Raw genomic sequence first — 23,314 nt, 5'->3', positions numbered from 1 at the left:
TGAATGAAGGATGTAGCAAATCAATTCAAGAGACTGCATGAATGAAGGATGTAGCAAATCAATTCAAGAGATTGCATGAATGAAGGATGTAGCAAATCAATTCAAGAGATCACATGAATGAAGGATGTAGCAAATCAATTCATGAGATTGCATGAATGAAAGATGTAGCAAATCAATTCAAGAGATCACATGAATGAAGGATGTAGCAAACCAATTCATGAGATTGCATGAATGAAGGATGTAGCAAATCAATTCAAGAGATTGCATGAATGAAGGATGTAGCAAGTCAATTCAAGAGATTGCATGAATGAAGGATGTAGCGAGTCAATTCAAGAGATTGCATGAATGAAGGATGTAGTGAGTCAATTCAAGAGATTGCATGAATGAAGGATGTAGCAAATCAATTCAAGAGATCACATGAATGAAGGATGTAGCAAATCGAGTCAAGAGATTGCATGAATGAAGGATGTAGCAAATCAATTCAAGAGATTGCATGAATGAAGGATGTAGCAAATCAATTCAAGAGATTACATGAATGAAGGATGTAGCCAATCAATTCAAGAGACTGCACGAATGAAGGATGTAGCAAATCAATTCATGAGATTGCATGAATGAAGGATGTAGCAAATCAATTCAAGAGATCACATGAATGAAGGATGTAGCAAATCAATTCATGAGATTGCATGAATGAAGGATGTAGCAAATCAATTCAAGAGATCACATGAATGAAGGATGTAGCAAATCAATTCATGAGATTGCATGAATGAAGGATGTAGCAAATCAATTCAAGAGATTGCATGAATGAAGGATGTAGCAAGTCAATTCAAGAGATCGCATGAATGAAGGATGTAGCGAGTCAATTCAAGAGATTGCATGAATGAAGGATGTAGCGAGTCAATTCAAGAGATTGCATAATGAAGGATGTAGCAAATCAATTCATGAGGTCAAGATTGCATGAATGAAGTTTAATATATTCATAAATTTTCTGTCAGATGCTAAAAACAATTTCAAGCAATCGAGGTCTTTGAAGCCAACTGTTTTCAAGCTAAAGAGATTGTACTTATTTTAGGCAAATTAAAATGGTAAATTACATACATGGGATTACTTTTGGTACGGATACCACTCTGCAGTTGTCGACTATATTCTAGTTTGGCAGGGCTGGGAATAAAGCCTATTTCACAACCTTCCTTCACCAGACGCCCAATCCACCAGTCATTGCTGAATTTCTGTAACACAATAAATAACTCAGCTCAAAATAGTTTGTTGTACAAAACGGCTTTATATGAGAGTATATAAGGTATCAAAGTATATAGAATTAATATTAATACAGTATCTACATAACACAAAGACATATTGGGAGAAATGTCAGATAATAACGAATAAAACACATCAATATTAATATATTATCATGAATAAAATCTCTTGGGAGCAAGTGGGGACTTTTAAAGCTCAAATTGGGAAACTATAAATCAGACAGTCGGCATTGAATTAATTTTAGAAGGATCAATAATATTCAGGGAAACTGTCATGATGAAGAATGATTTCCATATTTTCAAACATTTCACATACAAATAAAACATTTTGATTCATCCTTGACAGTGATGATGGTTTTTAAACCTGTAGCATTGTTTTCTGCAAATAATAGTATGCATGTGATGATTTATTCCAGTTAATACTGAACAGTTATTTCTGCTTTTTTGGGGTTTTTTTTTAGCACTTGTAGGTCAATATGAACATTACATCATAAAAGGTACATGAGAAATAAATGTCAATTTTATCTGCAAGCTTTTGCTCTGTGTCCCTAAAATGAATCAGCTTTACTGAGTCATCAAGAAGCTTCTTTATACCTGTGGCATGCTTCTCACTGATCAAGATTAACCTCATTCATTGATAGAGCACCAGTCATGTGAATCACACTGAACACTTAAGTTGGTAATGATCTGATTCAAACGCAAGGATTTAGAAGGGTAAACAAGAGGTCCCTAATGGGACTGATACTTTACTGGGTGAAATTAATTTTCAGGAATTAAAGATGAGACCTTTTCTTCCTTATAACTGCTGAGTGTTGAAACTGTCTCTGATATTCTTCAGCAATAGCAAGATTTTCAAATTACCTGCTGTGATGGAAATATTGGATGCCAGATTGGTGCCATTTTCATTTAGGATAGAAATGTCATGACAATCCATTCAGGGAGAGTAGTGACAGAAGATTTTTAAGACAGTTGCTGTACAACTGGATTTACAACTGGCACCATTTTCATTTAGGAACAACTAGGTATTATAAGAATTATATTGGTAAAAACCCAATGTTGATATTGCCATCCATTTGGAGGTGTAGAGACAACAGTATTTTGAAGACAGCCACCATGGTGGCCATATTAAGGATTAGTCATTTTCATTTCAGACCAACTAGACATGAAAAGTTCTCTTCTGATGAAAACTCCATGTCAAAATGACTTTCCATGTAAGAGTGGCAAAAGCTAAATTTTCAAAATGCATGTTATGAGATAATCAACATCAGATCAGCACCATTTTAATTCACGATAACAAAACAATTTAAGAAATCTTTCAATAAAAATCTCACCATTCATTCAGAAGAAGTAATGACAAGAAGATTTTCAAGCTGGCCACATGGCAGCCATATTTGACATCAGATCAGCACCATTTCTATTTAAGACAAACTATACATCCTATGAAGTCTTTGGGTGAAGCAGTAACAAAACAGCAGTTATTGAAGGACACATGATGGACGAAACATGACAGATGCTAGGCCTGACAACCCAAACCAAAATGCATGCTTACCAAAAGCTTGCAGCAAGTTACTACAAGCAAGCTGAGGTTGCACAAACTAGTAAGGGTGCTTGCACAAACTTGCAACAGGAATTTTTCCAACTCTGCAAGCTTGCAAAATCTAAAATACTTGATGTAGCTTGTGCAAGCTTGCAATAATCAGTTATGAAAGTTTAAAGTTGACAGCTCTGTATGAGAACAGTACTTCCTGAAATGTTGAAGAATATATATTGTGACTAGATCATGTTCATTATAAGAAACTACACTGTCAAATTAAACAATGTTAATTTGGTTTTTATTCAATGCATCAAAAAATGCACTGAAGTTAAATAATAGACATTTTCAGTGTTCCAAAAATGCTAAGAACTTTACTTTTTACTTTTACTAGCCTGCAACATAAATGTTTACATTAACTATGAACATTATTAATATTTTTTTTAAAAAAACTGAATTATTTCTTGTCATTAGCAAAATATTAAATGTTACTTTTTTTTCTACAAATGTCTTTTTTCCAATTTTAAATTTTTTAAAATATGATACATGTTACAGAAACAATTGAGTTTTTTGGCATAAAGGAAGTTCTGTAATCCATTTCAGTGGATGATACCTGAATCATACCAGAAGCAGAGGAGGATGCAGAATTTTATTCTGAAGATTTTGTTTAGAAGAAGTGGTTCAGAGTAATTCTAATGACAAACATTCTTGTTTTTCACTAACATTTTATAATTTTGACATATGAGAGAGGGAACCTAACCATCTGACACCAACCTCCCCCAAATGAATTTTACATGGAACTAATAGAACATTTCTAAAGCCATACAGAACAAAATTATAAAGAGTTTCCTCACACAGAATCATTAGCTCTTATATTTTTATCTGATTAAATGATTTGATAACTTCATTCTTTTCTTTCATTGTGACAGTAAGATCTCATGCTAATTAATGTTCACCATATATTAACATTTTCATTTTAATATTACATACTTTTCACACATCAAAAGGTAGAAAAATGGAGGTATGTGACCATGTATAGAATAATTTAATCAATGCCATATCAGTTCTTCTGATGCAGCTAGCTAGGTTACAAGCTTGCGCAAGCTTGTAATTGGTAAGCTTGTAACTGGCAAGCTTGTAATTGGTAAGCTTGTGCAAGCATGAAATTGGTAAGCTTGTAATTTGCAAGCTTGCACAATTTCAAAGTTTGCGCAAGGTTATATTGCAAGCTTGCTGCAATCTTAAAAATAAGCTTGCAATTTTGGTTTGGGAATAAGCTTGCTCGGTCTTATGGACAGGCTGGCTAAACATTTAGCAATACATCATCGTTGAAAAATACAGGCATTGGAGGAATTTATTGTAAGCGTTCATGATAATATTAAGCATTTAATGAGTTCACAATTAATAATGAAAAAATATAGGGCTGTCTGCAAGTGAGAAAGATCCAACAAATCTGACCCTGCAGGACCCTTTTATCTAGAAGAAAAAAAAACCAAGTTAGTCTCACGATCTAACAAAGTTATATTCATTATAATTGTTATTATTGTTATTATCATTATTGTTATTATTATTATTATTATTATTATTATTATTATTATAGGGACAATATAAAATGTGTGGTGCTAATAAAAAGAAACTTCATGTCTGTACAGACATTTTCTTATCTGGCTCTTAAATCTGAATCAACTGTCAATGATTTGACAAGGTAAGTCATACTGTACCTCTTTAATGTGCAGAAAATCCTTCACCCCGAAAGACACCGCTTGCCCTGGTACAGGGCAGTCATCTTCATATGTTCCGTCATACGATACATTTGTCCTTACTGAAAAGGCCACTGGCTTTGTCTGGAGATATAAAAAAAATTAACTCTACCTTATTTGCTTCTGTCATGCATGTGCCAAAGTATGAACTGCGTACACCCTGCAACATTATCTGCTTCTGTAATACAACCTAAATCTGAATGTTTATTTTATCCAAAACAATTATCTGGACTGAATGTGTTCTGGACAAAATCAATTTCACAATTGGTCTACATTATCAGCATTCCACTGTACTTGTACATTCCAGCAAATAATAAAGGCTTTGATCAACATATACATGTACTGATGGTTTTGCATGCATGTCCCCTGTTGCAGCTAGTACTATGGGTAAACACTCTGAACAACAACAACAATCTATATGCAAAGGCTAAGTATTACTTCATTTAAAAGAGAGTACTTTATTGTTACTGTTATTATTGTTGTTGGTTGGTTTTTAACACATTAACCCCTGGAGCTTTTTGCCATTTTCGCCTGACGCTACAGAGCTCAGCAGTAGGCTACTACCTCCTGCCCCGTAAAGTCATCGCTAGGGGTTAATGTGTTAGCACATAATTCGCTATATCAAACTGAGGAAATGGGAAATGATACCTTTCACAAGGATATACCAAGATAGCTGACCCATGCTAATTTGGGCAGAGAGAAAACCCCTGACCCCCTCGATTATGAGACAAAAGTTCCACCAACTGAGCTGCAATGGATCCCATATAAAGAATTCATTTACATATTATTTTAACAAGAGTACTGTGAATGGAACATTATACACCGACCCCATCTTTCATATTCCTCTATGTAGACATTAGTAGCTCATGGTTGCCATCATGGATTATTAACTAACAGGTCTCAATTATCTATGACCTCTGTTAAGGTATGTGGCCTTGAACTAGCCTTGCTATGCATAAACCATTTTTTCTTTTAAGACTGGCGTTGACCTTTAGACCCTAAAAATCAACAGTTTTCTTAATGACCCTAAGAGCAAGCCAGCTAGAAAGTCTGGTGAAAGGAACTTAAACAACAATGGAAGTTGTTGCGCTAAAAGCCAATTTTTCTTCGGGTGAGAGTCACTTTGATCTTTGCCATTTTTATCACCATCGGCATCTTCCCATGTCTTAAGGGAAACTATCTGGTCTATAATCAGATATTATGCCAAAACCGTTTCTTCATTCAGCCAGCAATTGAACTTTCGACCCTAAATTCAACAGAATTCATTCTTACCTGTGTTAGCTATCCACAAAATCTGGTTAGGCTACATGATCAAAAGTTGACAATTTTGTGCTGAAATCATTTGTAATTTTTTTTCTTCAGACAATAACCTTGATCTGTGATTTTCTGACCTCAAAATCAACAGGCATCTACATTATGCCAAGTGCAAGCCATGAACAAAGTTAGGATGTAATCTGAGGTGTTTAAAGTGATTATGCTGAAACCATTTACTTCCTTCAGTCTAAATTACCTTGACTATTGACCTTTTGACCCTCGAAGCAATAGGATTCTTTCTTACCTATGGTGCAATATATTCATAAAATTTTGTCTAAGTCTGTAACGCTAAAATGCTGGAGACCTATTTTCTTTCAGCGACCGTGATCTTAGTCTTTGAACCAAGGTGCTTCCTTCCCCAAGTTGTTTAAAGAGATGGTGACCATTGATGGTGTAGATTTCAATTATTGTATAGAAACAATAGAGCGAATAGATGGAAGAACATGTGTGATTTAGATTTTTAACGTAGCTTTTGAAAATTTTGCAGTCATATCACTATGATGTCTGCAGTGTGACAGTTTATAATGATGCCAGCAGTGGGAGATCATACCACAAAGTCATGTTATCTTGACACCAGACCAACCAGTCCTAACACTAGCCTCTTAATGCTGAGCACCAAGTGAGGCAGTTGTCAGTACTCTTTTTTTAAAGTCTTTGGTATGACTTGGCCGGGGTTAGAACCTGCGACCTCCCATATCCGAGGCGAACGCTCTAACCACTAGGCCACTGGAGGGGTCAATGATGGGAGGACAAACAAATTGATTATTTTATGAACAGATGTTATAATATAACCTTATGGTAGATGTACGAAGAAAAAAATCAACAAGTGCATGATATGCATGCCTAAATGTATTACCATATACACTCACATGTAAGTCAAGTCCAATTATAAACTGCACAGACCCAGATCTGTCATCACATTATGCACCAGCAGATCTGGGTCTATGCAGTAAGTCAAGAGTAATGAGTAGAACAAACAACACAGACCAGATCTGCTGGTGCATCCTGCAATGGCAAATTAGGGTCCATATTGTTTGCATTTAGACTTTATTAAAATGCGAGAAAGGCTGAATCTTAGCCCAGCATCAAACTCATCTTATTATCAAAGTAGGCTTCAATGTTTTACACCCCATTTTTGATCACTTTACAAGAAGCACAATGTCAGTGTAGCCCCAACATAGGCACCAGATGTATCGAGGTGAGGAATTATTCTACCATTTTCATAAAGTTATCCATAATGTATTATTCCAAAGCAAGAATAAAATCAGCAGTGATACAAAAAAAATTTGGAACAAATAAATAACCAATCAATCTGGAATATTAACAAGGAGACATTGCTTGTCTGTGCACACATGTATAAAAACAACATGCTATTGTTTTTATTGGATAAGTGAAATCATTCTAAAAGACCAGAGAGAATATAAATGTGAGCCACACACAAATGCTTGGTTTAGTCAAGAGACAGATTCAAAAGGTGAAATAAAATGATAACAAATTATTATGATTAAGGCTTTTATGTAAACTTCCTCAAAATATCTTAAAATGTTCTCAAATTAATGTTTAAATAAACTGCAACAATTGTGAAAATAGAGTCAGAGAAACCAAGCGTATGAGTCCCAAAAATAATGCATTTGCCCCTTTGGGGATTGTGCATCAATTACTCAAGAATACCTTGCTTGGAATGGCTTGGGCTTGTGCCTTTCTTTTCATCAATCCATGGCTTGGAGTGATTTCTCCATAATGTAATTTACACAACAAACAATAATATGTTTTTAAAGTAATCTCATCTTTAATAAAAGATTTTAAATGATGATGACAATTAAGCAGACTCATTTGAATAAAGTAATACAAACAAAATAAAATACATTTCACAATGTCTTTACCTTCTTGGGAAAACAAAAGCTTCACTTCTGAAAATAAAGTAGACTGCCAGTATGCTAAAATCATGGCTTAAAGATGTGGGAAATAACTGATTAGTTAGGAAATTGCTGACCATTTACCACATATAAAAAAAATAGGTGACCACTCAAATACACCACTTTTATACAGGAAATCCCATGGGAGTGAAAGGTGACCATTTGGGATTGTTTTCACTTAAGTACAAAATGTATACTAATTTCATGTTTTATATGAATGTGTGAATTGGCATAATCACTTAGAAAAAGATGTGCAACATATACAGCATTTAAATACTGGACCAACATACCAACCCCTATGCTATGCATCAGGAAGTAATGCAGGCACCTCGGTCAACAAACCTATCCTTATGCTATGCATCAGGGAAGTAATGCAGGCACCTGGGCGAATATACCTATTCCTACGCTATGCATCAGGGAAGTAATGCAGGCACCTGGATCAACAAACCTATTTCTATGCTATGCATCAGGGAAGTAATGCAGGCACCTGGGCCAATATACCTATTCCTATGCTATGCATCAGGGAAGTAATGCAGGCACCTGGATCAACAAACCTATTCCTATGCTATGCATCAGGGAAGTAATGCAGGCACCTGGGCCAACAAACCTATTCCTATGCTATGCATCAGGGAAGTAATGCAAGCACTTGGATCAACAAACATATTCCTATGCTATGCATCAGGGCAGTAATGCAGGCACCTGGATCAACAACCTATCCCTATGCTATACATCAGGGAGTAATGCAGGCACCTGGATCAACAAACCTATTCATATGCTATGCAGCAGGGAAGTAATGCAGGAACCTGGGTCAGCAACCCACCCCTATGTTATGCATCAGGGAAGTAATGCAGGCACCTGGGCCAACAAACCTATTCCTATGCTATGCATCAGGGAAGTAATGCAAGCACTTGGATCAACAAACATATTCCTATGCTATGCATCAGGGCAGTAATGCAGGCACCTGGATCAACAACCTATCTCTATGCTATACATCAGGGAGTAATGCAGGCACCTGGATCAACAAACCTATTCATATGCTATGCATCAGGGAGTAATGCAGGAACCTGGGTCAACAACCTATCCCTATGCTATGCATCAGGGAAGTAATGCAGGAACCTGGATCAACAAACAAATTCCTATGCTATGCATCAGAGCAGTAATGCAGGCACCTGGATCAACAACCTATCACTATGCTATGCATCAGGGAAGTAATGCAGGAACCTGGGCCAATATACCTATTCCTATGCTATGCATCAGGGAAGTAATGCAGGCACCTGGATCAACAAACCTATTCCTATGCTATGCATCAGGGAAGTAATGCAGGAACCTGGATCAACAAACCTATTCCTATGCTATGCATCAGGGAAGTAATGCTGGCACCTGGGCCAACAAACCTATTCCTATGCTATGCATCAGGGAAGTAATGTAAGCACTTGGATCAACAAACATATTCTTATGCTATGCATCAGGGCAGTAATGCAGGCACCTCTATCAACAACCTATCCCTATGCTATACATCAGGGAGTAATGCAGGCACCTGGATCAACAAACCTATTCCTATGCTATGCATCAGGGAAGTAATGCAGGAACCTGGGTCAGCAACCCACCCCTATGCTATGCATCAGGGAGTAATGCAGGAACCTGGGTCAACAACCTATCCCTATGCTATGCATCAGGGAAGTAATGCAAGCACTTGGATCAACAACCTATCCTTATGCTATGCATGAGGGAAGTAATAATGCAGGCATCTGGATCAACAAACCTATTTCTATGCTATGCATCAGGTAAGTAATGCAGGCACCTGGATCAACAACCTATCCCTATGCTATACATCAGGGAGTAATGCAGGCACCTGGATCAACAAACCTATTCCTATGCTATGCATCAGGGAAGTAATGCAGGAACCTGCGTCAGCAACCCACCCCTATGCTATGCATCAGGGAGTAATGCAGGAACCTGGGTCAACAACCTATCCCTATGCTATGCATCAGGGAAGTAATGCAGGCATCTGGATCAACAAACCTATTTCTATGCTATGCATCAGGGAGTAATGTAGGCACCTGGGTCAACATACCGATTTCTATGCTATGCATCAGGGAAGTAATGCAGGCACCTGGATCAACAAACCTATATCTATGCTATGCATCAGGGAGTAATGCAGGCACCTGGGTCAACATACCGATTTCTATGCTATGCATGAGGGAGTAATGCAGGCACCTGGGTCAACATACCGATTTCTATGCTATGCATCAGGGAAGTAATGCAGGAACCTGGATCAACATACCCATCCCTATGCTATGCATCAGAGAAGTAATCTAGGCACTTGGCCTGTTGTACACCAGGTGATTACAATGATGGATTTCAGGACCTTTTCCAGCATAACACTTAAAATTGCTACACATTTTATACTCCTACAGTTATGCTAAACTGTCCTCATCCCACCACCCTTGTCCACCACAAGGGGATAAATAACAATTCTGTGCTCATCTACAGAATCAGTGTTGTACCTAGTATCCAGTGAATCTGGAACAATGCGTCCCCTGCTCCTCACATCTGGAGAACACACAAATTTTCCAAAGATAAATAATTGTATGCACTGGAAGAGATGGGCAAAAAGTTTCCTGCCATTCGGTCCTCAAGATGCAACACTGCAGACAATCCCAAATCATTACCAAAGATGTCCAGTCTCTATTTTGAATTGTACAGACATTACCCGGCTTAATGTAGCAAGCATTCACAGATTGGCAAGATTACATAATTTCCAACTAGCTTTCTACCTTGACCTTTCAGCTTTTGACCCCCAAAACTGATCATATTCTTCCCTATATATATCCAAATTCAGTGTATCCCCCAGGGGGGTAAAACTGGGAGTAAAAAAAACTTGGTGTTATAACTGGGGGTGAAATCAAAAATGTTGGGGTAAAAAATGTACTTACAAATTTTCATCTGACCCATACTTTTAGGATATTGTAACTTGCACAACATTCTCTCTCTCTCTCTCTCCCTCCCTCCCCTTCACTCTCTCTCTCTCTCTCTAACTAACTAAACATACAAATAAACCAACATGCACAATTAACAAACAAATGCATTGTCCATTTAAAGAATAATTTTTTTAGTTCATGTTTCTTTTAGTTTAAAGTTGTACTATTAACAGTCTCCTTATAATCTTTTTGAAGCAATATTATAGACCAACACATTACATACAAGCCAATACCAAAAGCCAAATAAATCTTTTTAACCAAATGGCAGTTAATTTACTGCCTGTCATAAATGTATACTATCATTGGTTTCATTGCACTTCAACCTAGAATACATTTATCAAAAAATCAAGAAGAACTTCTACTTCAGTGCCTGGAACATACTGTAAATTATACCTATTCTTAAAGATAAAATATCATGGTTTAGGAACAAAACACAATTTCATGGGGATAAAGTTTTGCACAGTCACAGTTCACATTAACACTCAATGTGCAATACATTTTTAGATGGATTTAATTTCATGCATATTTATTACCAAACAAAAATACAAAATTAAATCCTTCACAAAAATATTTCTGATTTTAAAGTCATTTGATTGTCAAAAACCTCTCAGCTCACTGCAGTTTCCAGTCAGGTGTAACGACTCAAAGTCAAGACAAAAAAGGAATAAACAGTCTCCCCAATATATTAGTGAAGTGTGTTTTCTCATCATTGTTACCAAAAAGGTTATGCTGGGTCCACACCAAGTGTACACATTTGGTTGCCCAAAGAAACTGGGAATTAAACATACTTTGTCTTGTCCAAGGTCTTGTGATTATAACTGTTTCTACAGCTGAGATAAATGTCCCTGAAGACAAAAAGATATTCATCCCTGACAATTAGGCAATGCTTAAATATTCATTTTACTCTAAAGGTCAAGGTTAATTTAATCAATTTATCAACCTCAATTTTTAACTTAAAATACAAGGGAGCAGAGCACAAAAATAACAAAATTTTCATGTATTAAAAAAATTATCCTGAAGCAGTGTTCAGCCTTTAAGAGGCAATGTATGTACTTTTGTTCCCCCGCCTTGTGATCAAGACATGAGGCATTTGCTAAAATTAGGGGAACATTGGCAGTTTGGGTTGAGAGAATATCCCATAGGCTAGCTCAAGGGGCAGCAATGCTCAAGTACACAATACTTTTTAAGTTTAAAGCAAGTACAAGAAGAAGCAGGATTACTTAAAGTCAGTAACAAAGGTCCAATGTAACCAAGGTCCATTGTAACAAAGGTCCAATGTAACAAAGGTCCAATGTAACAAGGTCTAATGTAACAAGGTCCAAAGTAACAAAGGTCCAATGTAACAAGGTCAAAAGTAATAAAGGTCCAGTGTAACAAAGGTCCAAAGTAACAAAGGTCCAGTGTAACAAGGTCCAAAGTAACTGAGGTCCAAAGTAACAAGGTTTAATGTAACAAGGTCCAAAGTAACAAAGGTCCTATGTAACAAGGTCCAAAGTAACAGAGGTCCAAAGTAACAAAGGTCCAAAGTAACAAGGTCTAATGTAACAAGGTTCAAAGTAACAAAGGTCTAATGTAACAAGGTCCAAAGTAACAAAGGTCCAATGTAACAAGGTCCAAAGTAACAGAGGTCCAAAGTAACAAAGGTCCAGTGTAACAAAGGTCCAATGTAACAAGGTCCAATGTAACAAAGGTCCACTGTAACAAGGTCCAATGAAGAGACTTTTGCTCTAATGTCACAAAAGAATTTCAAGTCATTCAAGATAAGACCATTTTGTTTATAATGGCATGAGTGTTCAAACAAATCTTATTCCAGAGTGAGAAGAGTTTCAAATCAGCCCAGCTGGCCACCATAATAGATGTAAGATAGGCACCATTTTCATTAGGAACAACCATCAGAAGACTTTTGGTGAAAACCCCATGTTGATGTAACCATCCATTAAGAATAATTAATAACAACATTTTCGTTAGGCTTATTGTGGCAGCCATATTTAAGGTCAGATCAGGACCATATTCATTCAGGACCAGTTAGACATTGTATCATAATTAGTCTTTGGGTGAAAATCCAAGGTCAATATGTCTTTCCATTTTCGTAGCAAAAATAAGAACATCTTTGCCACCATTTTCGTTTAGGACCAACTAGATCTCATAATAAATATGTATGACTATCCAGTCAGAAGGATAACAAGATTTACAAGATGGCCACTAAGGTGGCCATATTGGATGTTGTAGCAGAACTATTTTCATTTAGGACCAACTAATCATTAGTAGTTTTCTGATAAAAACTCCATGTTGATACGACTTTCTGTTCAGGAGAGGAAGCAATAACAACATTTTCAAGATGGAACGTCACAGCAGCCATAATGGAAAATAGATCTTTATACAGGACAAGCTAAGGATCATAAGAAGTATTTGAGTAAAACCTCCATTTTGATATAACCATCCATTCATTCATGAGTGGCAATATCAACATTTTCATGATGGCTACAATAGTAGCTATACTGCTTCTTGACGCAAAATCATTTTCGTTTAAGACCAACTGGATATCTTTTGTTGAAAACCCCATGTCTTATTGACTTTCCATTTAGGAGGTGTAGAGATAAGATTTACAAGGTGGATGTCAGAATAGCTCCATTTTCATTTAGGACCAATCAGATATCACAAAAAAAACTGTTATCACAATCCATTCAGAAGGAGACGCAATAACAAGATTTTTTGAGATGTTCAATGTGGTAGCCCATATTGAATGATTTTACTCGGATTTACTAGTCATCATAAGCTGCTGTCTGGGGAAGAAAAAAAACATGCTGATATAGCTTTCTGGTCAGATGAAGAAGCAATAAGAAGAGTTTCAAGATGCCCACACTGAATGTCCAAGCAGCACAATTTTCATTTAGGACCAACCAGACATCATTAAAGTCTGTTGATAAAAACCCTATATCAAGTTTCTATTCAGGATTAGTAGTGATAAGAAGATTTTCAATACTGCTGCAATGGTAGCCATGATGGATCTCAGACTGATATTATTTTGATTTAGAACCAATCACATAAGAAATCTTACAGTGAAAACCCAATGCTGATATGATCCATTCAGGAGTAGCAATGTAAAGATTTTCAAGATGGCAACTGTGGCAGCCATATTGGATGTGCAAGCAGCACCATTTTCCTTTATCATCAACTAAACCATGGAATTTCATGGCAATCCTCAAAGTAGTTTAAGAAGGTTAATAGTAAAAACAATTGTGCTAATGGAATGATGGTTGAAGGATAACAGACAATCCCAAAAGCACTCCTAGACCATGACCTATAGAGCTCCAAAGTGATTCTATTCTCATCTTGCATATTTTACAAACTGGGTTCTTAAAGAGTAACAAATTAATTTGGAGTGGTCCAATTATGAGAATTCAATGTACCCTGGCTTTTTCAAGCTGAGTGACAGCCTGTTTGGCTGTTTCCCTCCGCAAAGCATCCCCTTCTTCATCCAAGGACAGCTGGTCAGAGGAGGGCTGACTATAGTTGGAATCCTGGGAGCCCTGAAAAAGACAGAAATATCCCAAATGAATCTGGACTGGTATTCTTAAATCCTACAGCTATATAACAGAAACCAACTTTCTTTAATTACTACTAAATTTTAAGGTTCCCCCAATAATAAAATAAGCTTGTAGTGATTTATTTTTGTGGATCCACAATTAGTGGAGTATTTTTAATTAAATGACTGTTCATGGCAATTTAACAAACTGAATGTGAACTTCTGCAAACTTCATGAGAACAAAGAGTCCCTCAAAGGGACTGACAAGAATTTAAGATAGCACTTCTTCCTTTTAGCTGCCGAGTTTGTTGAAACCATCTCCAATATTCCAGTGTCAGGACAGTTTTCAAAAATAAACAGCTGTTGTGGAGAAATCGGATGTCAGTTTGGTACCATTTTAATTTTGCCCCAACAAGGTGTCATAAGAAGTCTTCTAGGAGAAACCTCATTCTGACGCGACTTTTTGTTTTTGGAAGAGTAACAATAATAAGATTTTAAAGATGGCTGGATATTATATATCAGATTTGCATCATTTCAATTTAGGATCAACTAAAGACCATGAGAAGTCTTCTTATTAAAGTCTAATGTTGATAACAGTCTAGGAGAACCAGCAGTAACATTTTCATGATGGGCATCATGGGTACCATACTGCAAGTCAGACTGGCACCATTTTCATTACGATCAGCAAGACATCATAAAAAGTATTTCTTTGAAAACCTCATTCTTATATGTCAATTCATTCTAGAACAGTAGTGATAAGATTTTCAAGATGAGCTAAAAACAAAACCATTGTCGTTTTGTTTCTTCTCCAGGGCATGCCATTGTGCAAATCCCTCCTAAATTTAATGAATCCTCTTCAATCCTCCTCTAACAAAATTTTAAAAAAGTGCATGTAAAATCACACACAGTCTGTTGCTGTGAACATAATGAAACTCATTAGCAAAATTCAATCTTATTATCTTCCTCCACAATCAAGCACTTACTAACTTGCATTATCCAACGAGGCAGTGAAAAGATTCTATGATTATCTAGTTATTACAAGTGTTTTGTCATACTGCACATGGCAAAATGTGGGGCCCAATGGCCCCTACCACAACTAAAAGTGGATTCAGATATAATAAAAAGGTCACATACAGAGTTGCCTCTATCTTGTTTATTCAAGAATTCAAACATGTATCATTGTTGCATGCACTTGTGTCATGGATTTATTAATTTCTGCAATAAATATTCACTTTTCCAACATTATACACTTCATATCAATCATTGTGGAGTTTGGTTTTCAGAATGTTTTTCTACAATTTCCTCATCTGGGAATTCTACCCTTTGTGGAGAAAATTCTGGAGGAAATTATTACTCCCCAGTGGTAGAAAACCGTATACATAAGCAAAATATGATAAGTTTGCAAAATACAACAGGGTTATTTTTATGCACAAGTTTATATTATATTAAAAATGTAATTGATTTTTTACATTAGGCAGCAAACAGAGCCTAAAGACCAGATAAAAAGCTTGCGTGAATCTGGGTCAGTGTGTTAAGTTAATAATTTTGCTGTAGTATTCCCATACATTTATTACAATCAATCATGAAATTGGAGCATTTTGTTTTAAATGACAAGCTGTAACAATGGCTTCTTGGTAGAATACCATATATACCCTCTTGGATGACAGCAGACAACTATCTCTATCCCTGCTTATGTATCATATCGTATATACCTACATGTACTTGGACGACATCAGACAACTATCTGTATCCCTGCTTATGTATCATATCGTATATACCTACTTGGATGACAGCAGACAACTATCTGTATCCCTGCTTATGTATCATATCGTATATACCTACATGTACTTGGATGACAGCAGACAACTATCTGTATCCCTGCTTATGTATCATATCGTATATACCTACTTGGATGACAGGAAGACAACTATCTTTATCACAACTTGTGTATCATATCGTATATACCTACTTGGATGACATCAGAAAACTATCTTTATCACTGTTTATGTTTCATATTGTATAAACCTGCTTGGTTGTTGTTGTAGTTGTAGGGTTTAAAGCTATTTTTCAGCACACAATAGGCTATACATGGCAGCCAGTATTAATGGTGGGGGAAGAACCCGGGAAAACCCCAGAAAGAACCACCGACCCACGAGAAGCTACTGGCAAACTTACTCACATACCCACATTGGCTGAATCCGAGACTCGAACCAACATAGACAGAGGTGAGATGGCAGTGATCCATAATGGACAGCGTTTTAGACCATTCGGCCACTCGGGGCTCCTTATATACCTGCTTGGATGACAGCAGACAACTGCATCACAACTTGTGTATCATATCGTATGTATCTGCTTGGATGACAGCAGACAACTATCTACATCACAGCTTATGGACAATAATGTATATACTGTACCTGCTTGGATGACAGCAGGCTTTTCACTTTATCATATCTTGTGGGGCAAAAACACTTTCCATGCTAAGATGGGGGGGGGGGGTAATCCTAAGCAAACAAAATTCAACTAAAGACTACCAAAATTAAACAATAATTCTTTTAATATCTATTAAATTTGTCAAAATATTAATATATAGCTTGAAAAATCTGGTTGTCAAAACAAGTGGTAGATAAGAAAAAGTGCATTATTTTAATAGAAAAAAAATTGATTAGTGTTTATGAAACATGTATGTACCCGCCTGAGACCAAAAAAGTCAGAGTTCAAAAGATTTAAAATTTTTCGAAACTATAAACCTTGCTACAATGGGATGAAAATCTAATAAGATCATCTACATATCTATAATGACATTCTTACTGAATTTGTCTACCTCAAGTGGTTTGTTTCAGTTAACATGATTTTCATGAAAAAAATCAAAAGTGCAAAATATTCAGTGTTTTTTCATCAAATGACAAATTGCTTTCATGACCTGAAAATCAAATTGGGCCATCTCTGTATGGACACAAATATGCTCGCCAAATTTTATTTTCTATCAAGAGTTTTTGAACAATTTTTCTAACGTGCTTCATGGGATTAATCAACATGAGCAAATCAAGACACCCAGTTCACAAAAGCGCATGTATACTGTATGTATATATTGGCATTTAAAAGCATGTCAGCACAATAATGGTTACCTGAAGCAAAGTCCTAAATAGAACAAATAAAAGAAATGCATACAAATATCTAAAGACAAACACCCTTCCATAACAAAATGAAACTAGAGTAACATCATAGTCATTTGACCTGCTGGAAGAGTGACAATTAGCACATATCTCTAGGCCTGCAGTAATAAAATTTTAAACGTTTGGTGATCATCTAATATATTTCTCAGAGGAAGTTACACTGGAAAATCAAACTTCTTTACATTTGGGCTTAAATTCTGTGTTCTACAGAATTTCATTATGGTGAGGCAGTTAATTGTAAGTTATCACATGACTGCATCAGCCATTTGTATGGATAGTTTAATTTCAAAACTGATTTGCCAAATCCTTACCAGTGTGTTAGCAGGGGGTGTCTGACTTATGAGAGTTATGTAATTGTTTTCAGTGTGTTAGCAGGGGTTGTCTGACTGTTATCAGAGTTATGTAATTGTTATCAGTGTGTTAGCTGAGGGTGTCTGTTATCAGAGTTATGTAATTGTTATCAGTGTGTTAGCAGGGGGTGTCTGACTGTTATCAGAGCTATGCAATTGTTATCAGTGTGTTAGCAGGGGGTGCCTGACTGTTATCAGAGTTATGTAATTGTTATCAGTGTGTTAGCAGGGGGTGCCTGACTGTTATCAGTTATGTAACTGTTTGGAGTAATTCAAACTAAAACTTGATGATGATGACTGATATTCATCACAGGTGATAAAACATCGTCTTCCAAAAAGTTCCAACTATTGTTAACTCACACACAATTTTCACTAGCAATGTCAAATTTGTGTTAATCCAGCAAAATGGCTGCATCTAAACATTCTATTCACTACTTTAATGTCTACACAACAAGAGTGTGCACTTACGTTTTTTCTTTTTTTTCTTTAAGAGACTTTATAATGCATCAGGACTGTAAAATTTGTGCTAATTCAGAAAGACAAATATACACGAAAAATTATATCCACTTTTAAAGAGTAAAATCTACATAATAAGTGTGTGCACTTATATTTTAATAGAATTTGTATGTACTCATTTTTCAATGCAATTATCCACACTAAAAAGCATCACAAAACAATTACCATAGAATCTTGATATTTATTCCTCCAGATTCAAAATGTATTACAAGCAAGAGACACAAGTGAGCATGATATCATTTATCTGCTTCATGTTAATCTAAAAGGCAAATGTTGAGTAATAAGGCAAGTTAAGAGGGTTCAGAGACACCAATGTCAGGATCATTTTCCAATATTTTAGTTAATTTTGGTGGTATCTGACATAAGCTATGCTAGATATTGTACTGGCATCTTTCATATGAACATAAAAAGGGTTTTCATGCTTGGAATTCGCCTATCAAATTTTATCTGATATGGTCAGGAAGTTTTTGGGGACAACATCATTCTATGAAGATTTAAATATACATGTATTTGTAAGCGAAACCATACTTGATTGGCAATAAGTATCTTCAGCACATTTTACACCTGGTTGCTACAGAAGCCACACAAATGCCATGGAGGCCACTACAAACACAATGCAGGCACATCATATCCTAACATTCCTACCATGTTTAATAAAACTGGTCCAGCAATGCTAAAGAAGCAGAAAATTTTTTACCAGGTTGCTATAGAAGCCACACCATCGCTAAGGACTGCAAAATCTACATAAATTCTGGTAATGGCTCAGCCATTGTGAAGGAACTAATATGTATTTTCAACTAGCTGCTACGAAAAGCACAATATTTTTAGGGAAAACATCCAAAATATAATTCAGGTTCAAAATGTCCTGTCAAACCAATCCATCAAATTTGATCAAAACTGGGAGAAGTGAGAATCAGTTTTCCAGCAAGTTGCTATGGGAGCCACCCTGGAATCAAATCAAGCAGAACATGACATACAAATTGTTCCATCAAGTTTAGCTGAAACTGACTCGGCTATTCCAGCGATGAAGTTGAAAGTAATTTTTCTGCTTGGTTTCCATGAAAAAGTACACAATTTGATAGTGGAACCAACCTGCAAAATATTCAACCTATGCCACAATCCTACCAAATCTGATCAAAAAATGGCTCGGTCATTATGGAGAAATTAAAAACAGGATTTCAGTATAGTAGCAAGTTATGGATAGCGCACCTCTGCCAGGGAAGCCATCTCATGGCCAGTTTTAATACAGCATGTCCCATTAAACATTCCTAAACACTCAGATCCAGATTTACTCAACTATTATTTAATACAGCATGTCCTATTAAACATTCCTAAAAACTCAGATCCAGATTTACTCAACTATTATTTAATACAGCATGTCCTATTAAACATTCCTAAACACTCAGATCCAGATTTACTCAACTATTATTTAATACAGCATGTCCTATTAAACATTCCTAAACACTCAGATCCAGATTTACTCAACTATTATTTAATACAGCATGTCCTATTAAACATTCCTAAACACTCAGATCCAGATTTACTCAACTATTATTTAATACAGCATGTCCTATTAAACATTCCTAAACACTCAGATCCAGATTTACTCAACTATTTTAAAGAAGAAATCTAAAACGGGTTTTCCACCTGACTGCTATGAAAGTCACACCATTGCTAGGGTAGCCAACCGCAACATAATTCTGGCAGAGCATACATAAAGGCATAGTGCTGTAAACTTTGTTAAAAACTGACCCAGCCATTCTGTAAATTTTAAGTAGGTTTTTCATACTATTATAAAAAAAAAGAAAATCATTGCTAGTGATGCCACCCATACAACAATTTAAATAAGGCATGTCCAGTGAAAGATTTCAAAAAACTTTCTCAAAATTTTCATTCTAGAAAATAAGTCAAGAATAGGTTTTCGCACCAAGCTGCTAAGGAAGCGTCACCACTGCTAAGCAACTAAGGAAATCAATCCCAACAAAATATTTATAATATTTATCTTAACAAACAATCTTACCAAGTCCAATAAAAACTGGCTCAGCTGTTTTGAAGAAGCTGAAGGTTGGTGTTCTACATGGCTGACATGAAAGCCACAGCACTGATAGGTCTGCCATCCATTTTCATACAACATTTCCCAACAACCATTCCTACCATGTTTAATCAAAATTGACACAGCTGTTCTAGAAAAGTTTAAAATTGGCTTCCCAAATGGTTGCTATATAAGTCACACCACTGCCAGGAGAGCCACCACTGGCAAAACTGTAACAAAGCATTGTCGTAAAAACCATTTGTACCAATTCTGATTAAAAACGGACCAATTGATCCAGAAAAAAGCCTTCCATTTGCTTCCTATGGAATTCACATGGATGCTGCAAAAGTTTTGAGAGCTTGTATCAAAACATCCCAACCAAATTTTATCCAAACTGGCTCAACCATTCTAACAAGCTGAAGTGGACTGACAGATGCAGGACCATGCCTTAAGCTCACATGACCTCTTGACCTTTGGCCAAGTGAACTAAAAAGACTGAAGATACAAAAGATACAAAAGAAAAAGGTTTAATCAAAACTGATTCAGAACCAATAAGCATTCTGAAACGGACACTGAGTAATTGTCATAAAAAACAACATCTCATTCTGACTTTCTCTTTAATGTACACATTCACATGCTTATTTACGCTACAAAAATACCCCAAGACCCATGTGCTTGTTATATGTGGCCATGCAGAACTACAAGACCCAATAGGAGTAGTTCTTCTGAACTCCATTTTTTAAAAAGGCTTAAATAAAGAAAACATGTGGACTCAAATCCTCCACCCATCCACACAGTAGGAAATTATCTAAACTATAACCAAGGTATTGCAGTATACATATCACCTTCCAACTACATCATGTACAAATGACTTTCAAGAACCTGATTTCCAAATTCGAACACAAAATCTCAACTTAGGTAATCATTGTCACTGCTGGAAAATTCAACCCATGTCTTAGACAGCTAACTCATGCAAGGCAAAGATCCTTGGACTGGTCCATGAATTTATAGCGGCAAAGTTGATACAGCATGAGGTCAAGAACAATTTGAAAATCACTTAACTTACCCCTGACAAGGTGCTCTCCAAAAGTTTTTTTTCATCACTGACAGCACCAGAGACAAAGAATGTCACCATTCCTAATGTCCAGAGTAACAATCTTGCTGGTAGCTAAGTCTCTGACTGGTTCATATATCAAGCTTGCTGAATGTGTCCATTTGGAATCAGTATCTTGCGTCAAGTCTTCTTTTTCAATATGGAAAATAATGTATTAGACTAGAGAGGGAAAATGAAACTAACTTATTCTGACTGCAAGAAGAAAGATCTAACAGTCTCTTGGTAACTTATATATCCCAAAAAGAACAAGAAATATGTTTTCCTTGTGTTAACCATTTGACTTGCAAAATAACCATTTGACTTTTAACCATCTGACTTGCAAAACAATCTTTGACTTGCTAATGATAACAGATCTGTAAGAAAAGCATAATTACAATGATACTGTAATCCCAAGGAACACAGCAAGAGTTGAAACCACTGCTAAGGTTTGAAATTTCACAAAAGTGATGTGTGAATTTAAGTATCTTGATTGAACTCCAGTTATTCTGTAGACACTATTTTTCTTCTTCCAGTCTTGGTGGCCTTGACCTTTGACATATTGCCAAAAAAGTAAGATGTACCTTTTTGACTCGGATGCAAGCCATCTACATAACTTGGCATAGTGGATAGAGCATCTGCCTTGGATGTAGGAGGTTGCAGGTTAAAACACCAGCCAAGTCATACCAAAGATTTGTAAAAATGGTACAAACAGCTACCTTGCTTGGTGCTCAGCATTAAGAGGTAAGTGTTTGGACTGGTTAGCCTAGTGTCAGGATAATGTGATGGGTGGGACATGATGCTGCATGTCTGTGGCTTGATGCCCCAGTGTACCTAATACCCACTGTATGTGACATCACAATACATCATGTCATGTACTAAATACCAACCCACAAGAGAACTTTTTTCCAATGTTGTCAAGTGAGGTATACTGTCTGTGACCAGGCACAAAATTCCATGAAAAGTAATATTTAGAGTTTTGTCCCCTGTGTACAAAAACCTGATCAGATGTTTTAAAAAACTGGCTCATTACACTGCCTTATATTGAGGTAATTTATACCTAATATCACTATATTATTATTAAATAATACAATGTTATCCACAACTATACCAGCCTTGTAAAGGGGGCCATCTTATAGTTATTTTGTCTATAATATTACTATATTATTATTAAATAATGAAATTGGATCAATGACCACGCCAACCTTATAATGGGGAAAGGCTTATACTGAGGTATTACGTATATATTATTATATTACTATTAGATAATGAAATGGGATCCTGACCACACACATCTTATAAAGGTGACCAGATTATAATGAGGTGCCTTAAAACAAGGGTGTACATGTACATAAATTGGGAAATGGGGAAAACAACAAAAACTGTTAAAAAATATAAATGGAAAACCAATATTTCAGAGGTCTTGCTACTGTCAAATAATTATAACAGGAGGGTCAACATAAGAAATAACTGCCTCTGATTAACAAGACCAACATGAAAACAGACTGAAAGACTTGACAACACAGCTGGAAATGCTGGTTGCTGGTTGCTGCATTTCCAACTTATTTGAAACTGTTTGGTAATGTGACTGTTATTGAAGTAACATCACATATAATTTGTCCAATAAAAAGTATGTGGTAACTTTATTATGATCAGATTAATATTACATATAACTTGTCCAATAAAAAATATTGATGTTATTTGTATATTCTCAACAAGCCCCCCCCCATGTAGATATGTCCTTTTGTTTCATTATTTAGGCCTTTCACTGCATACATGAAGCAGTTATGTAAATTTTTCCATTTCAAATCTGCTAAATATTTCTTAAACAATCAAATGACAAAGCTGTTTTTCTAAAGTTAAATTCTTTTG

General features: G+C 36.1%; 1 protein-coding gene across 5 annotated transcripts in view; it reads right to left on the bottom strand.

Annotated features, from left to right (window-relative positions):
* The window catches only part of LOC149790399 (voltage-dependent L-type calcium channel subunit beta-2-like), a 109,294-nt gene that overhangs the window by 42,339 nt on the left and 43,641 nt on the right, over positions 1–23,314 (bottom strand). For 4 of the 5 annotated variants that reach the window (XM_089972452.1, XM_089972451.1, XM_089972450.1 and 1 more), the window contains exons 3-5: positions 14,166–14,285; positions 4,506–4,628; positions 1,096–1,226 (exon numbers count right to left, since the gene is read on the bottom strand). In XM_089972452.1, the coding sequence (XP_089828578.1) occupies positions 1,096–1,226; positions 4,506–4,628; positions 14,166–14,285 (374 nt within the window). Of the gene's footprint in view, positions 1–1,095; positions 1,227–4,505; positions 4,629–14,165; positions 14,286–21,418; positions 21,596–23,314 lie in introns of all 5 variants that reach the window. The other variant, XM_089972454.1, reaches the window with a different exon arrangement.

This window comes from Sinohyriopsis cumingii, chromosome 10 (assembly GCF_028554795.1).
Source record: "Sinohyriopsis cumingii isolate HCF-2022 chromosome 10, ASM2855479v2, whole genome shotgun sequence".
Lineage (NCBI taxonomy): Eukaryota > Metazoa > Mollusca > Bivalvia > Unionida > Unionidae > Sinohyriopsis > Sinohyriopsis cumingii.
This window is presented reverse-complemented; position numbering and strand designations above follow the sequence as displayed.